Source organism: Narcine bancroftii, chromosome 1 (genome assembly GCF_036971445.1).
Source record: "Narcine bancroftii isolate sNarBan1 chromosome 1, sNarBan1.hap1, whole genome shotgun sequence".
Lineage (NCBI taxonomy): Eukaryota > Metazoa > Chordata > Chondrichthyes > Torpediniformes > Narcinidae > Narcine > Narcine bancroftii.
In genome coordinates this window covers 252,005,498-252,013,443 of record NC_091469.1, presented here as the reverse complement: position 1 = coordinate 252,013,443, position 7,946 = coordinate 252,005,498, and the positions used below count along the sequence as shown (strand labels likewise).

The following is a 7,946-nucleotide window of genomic DNA, read 5'->3' as shown; positions in this document are numbered from 1 at the left end:
TTGCCTGCCTCGTTCATCCAGCATTTTGATGTGCCTTTACTACAATCATAACGTCTGCAGACTTTCGTATTTCTGCAACTTTACTGTTACATCATTATTGTTGCTCTCTCTGCAGGAGCTGATCAGTGAAGGTCACATCCAGTCCATCTTTACTGACATTGGGAAGTTGAACCTGCGAGATCCGGCACACAGCCTATTGATTCCAGATATGCACAGCCACGCGATTAACTCAACAGCTTTGGCTACCTGGCTGGGCAGTGATGGCGAGGCACTGTTTGCGCTGGCTTCTGCTTCTGGAGGGATTCTGGTCATCCAGCTTCCTGAGCAAAGCACCACAGGTAATGTCTGTTAATGAATGGGGACTAATCATCTGTGGGTGGGTGTGCAGGCAGTTGACTGACCAATATATGACTTTGATTTTATCTTGTCATACTGATTGGCCAAGCTAACCATTACAGTGTAAAAGGAAGTAAAACACGAAAGTCTGCAAACACCGTTGGTTAAAGTAAAATCACGATGCTGGATAAGCTCAGGTGGTCAAACACTTTCTCCACCCTTGTGATTTTTTTTTTTCACTACAGTGTAAACTGGTCCATTTAGATCTGTTCAGAGGGAGGAGGGCAGGTTGAAACAAACCAATAAGGAGTACAAGGATTGCTGGCAGACACTTGAGATTTATGTGTTTTGAGGCTGTCACTAATTCTATTCTGTAAACATCCCAAATCTTTTGTAAATTACACTATTGATTCACTCTTGAATATCTGTTTAGTGGAAGTTTCAATGGACTCCAGCCTTGAATTCACTTGTGCATCTGTCCATTGTGCTGTTTTAACCAATGTGCACAACAAAGTAACACATTGGTGGCAAGGGGCGCTTGTGTCGGACTTTTGCTTAGTTGCACGTTGGATGTAATGGAAGGGTTGACTCTCGTGTTGCAGGTTACGTAATGGAACCTGTGTTGTTATGGGTCATGTCGTGGAAGAGCTGACTGTTGTGTTGTTGCAGGCGCTGCAGCTTTACTGGAACTGAAGCAAAGCTCTGTCATGCAAAGGCTGCTCACAGGTTGGATGCCGACTGCTATCAGGTCAGTGCCAGCACACATTCTCTGCAGGACCATGTTGACCTTCTATTCTTAAGTAGTGTGGTTGAGAGTCTCATCCACTGTTGCTTGGTTTAAGGGGTTCATTACCTCTTCCCAAGTTCGTTCATTATCATCTGACTGTACATGTAAAGCCAGACAAAACAACGTTTCTCCAGAGCATGGCACAGACATTACACACCACATAATTACATAATACATACAGATATAATATAAAATGGCAGAAGGGGTGGAGTGCATGGCTGGAGGCTAAACAAGTGCTGTTAAAAGATAACCAAGACTTTTGTGTGCTCTGCAGAGGTGAGCATGGTCCATCAGATCTTCCTGTTAGCCTTGCTGTTCAGCTCTTGGAACATGATGTGTTTATCTTCGCTCTGTGTCAGGATCATAAACTTCGCCTTTGGTCTTATAAGGTATGTAATGTTAGTTTTGGTTATTGGGTATTGCATAAGTTGTAATTAGGGGAAAGCATTCAACAGTTCTGCAACAACTGCATCTGCACTTGGAAAAGCCTAGGTAATGAGGTAGTTGATGTTTCTTTCTCTCAAGTCTTCAAATTACCTAGAGAATCCAAATGTCTGAGGAATACTTGAGGCAGTGTTTTGAGTGCTGTGGATAACAGCAGACCATGCGTTTAATTTTGTGGGAAAGCTTTTCCTGAGTGTCCTCTTCATTAGGGTCAACACTCCTTGCCGTGTGCAGTGTTGTGCCTTGGCTACAGTTATAGGAGTTCTTTCTGACAGATCCACAGTTTAGGGGGAAAAAGAGGCAAGCTGTAGTGATAGATGATTCCCTGGTTAGGAAGACAGATGAGAAGTTCTGTTGAAGAGATCATGAATCCTGGATGGTATGCTGCCTCTCTGGTGCCAGGATCTAGGATATCTCCAGTTGAGTTCACAACATTCTTAGGTGAGAGGGTGATCAACTAGATGTGGTCCATGTAGGGACCAATAACATAAGTAGGAAGGGTGTGGAGGTCCTGCAAGGAGAATTTGGGGAGTTGGGCGCTCGGCTGAAGAAGAGGACCTCCAGAGTAGTGATCTTGATTGCTTCCCGTGTCATGTGCTGGAGAGATTAGAAATGGGTTCCCCTCCCCCTGCAAATCTAGTTTAAACCCATCAAGACAAGACTAACAAACCCATCCGCAAGGATATTAATCTCCTTCCAATTCAGATGCAATCTGTCCCATCAGTACAGATCCCACCTTCCTTGGAACAGAACTCAGTGATCTAGAAATCTGAAGTCCTCCCTACTATACCATGTCCCCAGCCACATGTTAAACTGCCATCGTGGGGTAATGGGATAGTTGATGTTTCTTTATCTTAAGTCTTCAAATTGCCTAGAGAATACAAGTGTCTGAACAATACTTGAGGAAGAGTTTTGAGTGCTGTGGATGTCATAGCAGACCATGCGTTTAGTTTTGTGGGAAAGCTTTTCTGTTAGAGCAGATAGTGAGAAAGAAGAAGATAAAGGTCACGTGAGAACTGCAAAATCAAAGGTTTGTACGTGATAGAAATGTTCTCGTGGATTTATTGTAATGTAAGGAGTATAGTTGGAAAGGCTGATGAGCTTAGGGCATGGATTGACACGTGTGTTTATGACATTATTGCTATTAATGAGACTTGGTTGCAGGAGGGGCAGGTCTGGCAGAAAATGGAAGTTTCTGGTTGGCAATCGGTGGTTAGTGGGTGGTGCAAAAATTGGTGCTGGGCCCACAAATGTTCTCAACGTACATTAAAGATTTGGAAGAAGGGTTCCTTTGCTTCAGATGTGATAGAGGGGGAGGAGTGGCATTGCCAATCAGGGAAAATATCTCAGCTGTGTGAAGTCAGGACAGCCAGGAGCATTTGTCTACAGAGGCCATATGCATGGGGCTGAGGAATGGGAAAGGTGTGACCACACTGATAGGGTTGTATTATAGTCTGCGCAATAGTCAGAGAATTGGAGGAGAAAATCTGTAGAGAGATAGCAGGAAGTTGTGATAGGAGATTTTAACTTTCCACCTATTGTGAAAGGGCTGGATGGCTTAGAGTTTGTGAACAGTGTTCAGGAAAGTCTTCTAAATCAATATATGGAAGTACCAATGAGAGAGGATGCAGTACTTGATCTCCTATTAGGGAACAAGGCAGATCAGGTGACAGATGTATGTGTAGGGGAACTTTTTGGGTCCAGTGACCATAATGTCATTAGCTTCAAGTTATTTATGGAAAAGGACAAGTCTGGTGCTCATGTTGGGATTCTAAATTGAAAGAAGGCAAATTTTGTGGAAATGATAAAGGATCGAGGAAGAGTAGATTGGGATGTTGTTTTCTGGCAAGGATGTGTTCAGTAACTGGAAGCCCTTTAAAGGCAAAATTTTGAGAGTTTGCATGTTCCTATTAGGATTAAAGTCAAAGTTAACAGGCACGGGGAACCTTGGTTTTCAATGGATATTGGTGATCTGGTTAAGAAGAAGAGGGAGGTGCATAGCAAGTATAGGCAACAAGGAGCTAATGAGGTGCTTGAAGAGTACAGAGAATGGAAGAAAATACTCAAAGGAAATTTGGAAGGCCAAAAGATGAGGTTGCTTTAGCAGTTAATGTGAAGGCAAACACAAAGGGTTTCTGTAAGTATATTAAGAGTAAAATTGGTCCCCAAGAGGATCAGAGTGGTCAACTATATGTGGAGTCTCATGCAATGGGGAAGATCTTAAAACAATTTTTTGCATCACTATTTACTCAGGAATTTGCATAGTGCATAAGGAACGAAGGGGGGAAAAAAAACAATGTCATGGAACATATGGAGATTAAAGTGCTTGCTACATTCAGTGAATAAAAGTAGATAAATCTGCCGGACTGGATATGATATTCTCTTCCACCTTGAGGGAGACTAGTGAAGAAATTGCAGGGGCCCTGGCAGATGTATTAAAAATGTCCTTAGCCAAAGGTGAGGTGCCAGAGAATTGGAGGGTAGCTCACGTTGTCCCATTGTTTGAAAAAGGCTCCAAAAATAAAACTTAATTATAGGCCTGAGAACCTATAATGTGGAAAATTGGATAAGCAAATTTGCTGATGAGACAAAGATAGGTGCTGTGGACAGCAAGAAAGATTTTCAAGCTTTCAGAGGGATCTGGACGGACTGGAAGAATGGGCCAAAAAATGGCAGATGGAGTTTAATGCAGACAAGTTTGCATTTTGGAAGGGTAAACCAAGGTAGGACATGCACAGTAAATGGGAGGGCACTGAGGAGTGCAGAGGAGCAGAGAGATCTGGGAATACAGATACATTGTTCCCTGAAGGTGGTGTTGCAGGTGGACAGGGTTGTAAAGAAAGCTTTTGGGATCTTAGCCTTTCAAAATCAAAGTATTAAGTGTAGGAGTTGGGATGTTGTGTTGAAGTTGTTTAAAACATTGGTGAGGCCAAATTTGGAGTATTGTGTGCAGTTCTGGTCGCCTAACTACAGAAAGGATATCGATAAGATTGAAAGAGTGCAGAGAAGATTTACTAGGATGTTGCTGGGTCTTTAAGAGTTGAGTTACAGGGAAAGATTAAACAGGTTAGGACTTTATTCCTTGGAGCGAAGAAGAATGAAGGGGGATTTGATAGAGATTTAAAAAGTTATGAAAGAGAGTGAATGCGAATAGGCTTTTTCCACTTAGATTGGGGGAGATAAATATGAGAGGGGTCATAGTTTAAAGTTGAAAGGGAAAAGGTTTAGGGAGAACATTAGAGAAAGTTCTTCCCTCAGAGTGGTAAATGCGAGCTGGATCTTAAGAATAGATTGGATAGATTCATGGATGGGAGAGGTCTGGAGGATTATGGAATAGGAGCAGATCAATGGGACTAGCGGAATAATGTTTGGCACAGGCTAGAAGGGCTGAATGGCCTGTTTACTGTGCTGTAGTGTTCTATGGAGAGCCTCTGGATTAATCTAATGGCCAACAATGGGGCCACCTACAAGATATCACAGTCCCAGGGTCACAAATCCAAACTCTCCAAAGTGTATTAATTTATAGATAAAGCACAATAACAGGCCCTTCCAGCCTACAGCACGGAAGAAGCTAATTCTGCTCAGTGCTGCCCGATTAATGCCATGTGTCCAATTAACTTACTAACCCTGTACGTACTTGGAACATGGAAGGAAGCTAGTGCACCTAAAGAAAACCCACATGGTCATGAGGAAGGAAGTGCAAGTCGTTGCAGACAGGCGTAGTCAAAACTGGGTCACTGGTGCTGTAATATTGCACTAACTGCAATACTAACCATGTCACCATGTAGACGATTATTACAAAGAATCAGATTTATTAATGTTCACTAAGCAAAATGGCATCATCTTGAAATGTTCTACAGGTTTTGAAGGTCTCGCGGGACATTTGTAGTGGTGGTGGGGAGAGATCACTCCCAGTACCCCTCTTTCCCTGCCCAAGTTCCATTTGGAAGTTCCCGGTCTTTTCCCAGTGGGGCAAGGATCAGTCCAATCACAAGCTTCAAATTGTTGCTGAACTGCCCAGAGCAGGATGTGCAGTTGAGAGTACTACTGGTTGTCTTTTCTCTTTGTCCTTGTACTGAAAGATACTGAATGTACAAGCTCAAAAGTGGGCAGATGGGAGCTTGTTGATGGCAGGCTAACTCCTGAACTAAGGAGATTCCGAGAATGGAGAATGAACTTGTGACTTTCTGTCAGCGAGACAGGCAGACATAGAGTAAGATATTTTGAAATCCCTTATCAACTTGCCATCTGAGGGAATACTATTCCACGGGCTCATTTGTTAGTTTTCTTGGCTGGGGGCCATGCAAGCTCATTCTGTCTTCTGTAGGATCGTTATGGGTCCTATTTTGACCAGGACTACAAAAGCGTCAACCATGTACCAAGCCCAACTTCTGTGATGCATTTAATTGGCACTTAATTTCCTAACTTCAGCATGCTATGGAGAAGTTGACGTGAGATGACATTAAGGTCCCAGCGGATTGGATGTCAGCGAATGTCATACCACTGTTTAAAAATGGATGTAGACAAAAGGCCGCTAATTACACGCCAGTTAGCTTAATGTCTGTAGTCAGGAAAGTGCCTGAAGCTCATTAAGGAAGTAAAAGCAAGACATCTGGATAGAAATTGTTCTATCAGGCAGATGCAGGCTGGGATGGGAAGGGGAGGTCATGTTTGACAATTTTAGTGGAGTCTTGAGGATTTAACAAGTACAGTGGGAATGTTGTATACTTGGATTTCCAAAAGGTGTTTGATAAAAGACACTCACAGGTTAAGGGTGCGTGGAGTTGAGGATCATGTATTAGCATGGATAGAAGATTGGCTAACCAACAGAAGGAATAGAGTTGGGAAAATGGAAGTTTCTGGTTGGCAATCGGTGGTTAGTGGGTGGTGCAAAAATTGGTGCTGGGCCCACAAATGTTCTCAACGTACATTAAAGATTTGGAAGAAGGGACTGAGTGTAGTGTTTTTAAGTTTGCTGATGACACTAAATGGAGTGGAAAAGCAAATTGTGTGGAGGGCAGTCTCCAGAGAGATAGAGATAGGTTAATTGGGTTGGCCAGGGACTGGCAGATGAGTTCAATGTGGTAAATCTTGGGTCAACCACTGGAAGAAAAAATAGATTAGATTATTTAAGTGGTGAAAGATTTCAGCAAGCTGTTTGGAGGGACTTGGGAGTGCTTGTGCATGAATCACAAAAGGTGGTATGCAGGTGTAACAGATTTAAGGGAAGTTCTGCAGCAATTGTACAGGGTATTGGTGAGGCTGCACCTAGAGTACTATGTGCAATTCTGGTCGTCTTACTGGAGAAAGGATAGAGTGGTGCCTAACCTTCCAGGATTGTCGGGACCCAGACACCTGCCGTTGTGTGGAATCTTCCAGATTTTCAACTTTTAAGCCCACCCGCCCAAGTTGCAATGCTATCTCCACACCCAAGCCCCCCTCTTGCCCAGGTGGTGCTGCTGTCCTTCATTCCTCCCCCCCCACCCCCAGAGTCATGTTGCTGTGTCTCTCTCCCCAATTGCCCACCGCCCGAGTTGCACTGCTCTCTCTCCCCCAGTCGTCCATCCGAGTCGTGCTGCTCTTTCCCTCATTCGCCCATCTGAGTCACACTGCCCCTCTCGCCCCCAGACGCCCGCCCGAGTCACGCTGCCATCTCTCCCCCAGTCGCCTAACCGAGTCCCGCCGCCACCTCTCCCCGTCACCCGCCCGAGTCGCGCCGCCACCTCTCCCCGTCGCCCGCCCGAGTCGCGCCGCCACCTCTCCCCGTCGCCTGCCCGAGTCGCGCCGCCACCTCTCCCCGTCGCCCGCCCGAGTCGCGCCGCCACCTCTCCCCGTCGCCCGCCCGAGTCGCGCCGCCACCTCTCCCCGTCGCCCGCCCGAGTCGCGCCGCCACCTCTCCCCCGTCGCCCGCCCGAGTCACGCCGCCACATCTCCCCCGTCGCCCGCCCGAGTCGCGCCGCCACCTCTCCCCCGTCGCCCGCACGAGTCGCGCCGCCACCTCTCCCCCCGTCGCCCGCCCGAGTCGCGCCGCCACCTCTCCCCCCCGTCGCCCGCCCGAGTCGCGCCGCCATCTCTCCCCCATCGCCCGCCCGAGTCGCGCCGCCACATCTCCCGTCGCCCGCCCAAGTCGCGCCGCCACCTCTCCCCCGGTCGCCCGCCCGAGTCGCGCTGCCACCACTCCCCCAGTCGCCTGCCCAAGTCGCTGTCTTGGGTAAACTTATACCTCTCATTTTTTTTTGTTTTAGATTGGTCACAGTGTTTGAGCTACCGAAAGAAAATAGACACACACACTGAGAGCAGTTCAGTTCATACAAATGTTTATTACAAATTCAAAAGCTGATTCCACACTACAATATGCAAGCCCTTCCCAACTATACTT

General features: G+C 46.0%; 1 protein-coding gene across 2 annotated transcripts in view; it reads left to right on the top strand.

Annotated features, from left to right (window-relative positions):
- The window catches only part of nup160 (nucleoporin 160), a 109,734-nt gene that overhangs the window by 9,476 nt on the left and 92,312 nt on the right, over positions 1-7,946 (top strand). For both annotated transcript variants that reach the window (XM_069895169.1, XM_069895162.1), the window contains 3 exons: positions 116-338; positions 1,006-1,084; positions 1,398-1,512. In XM_069895169.1, the coding sequence (XP_069751270.1) occupies positions 116-338; positions 1,006-1,084; positions 1,398-1,512 (417 nt within the window). The remainder of the gene's footprint in view (positions 1-115; positions 339-1,005; positions 1,085-1,397; positions 1,513-7,946) is intronic.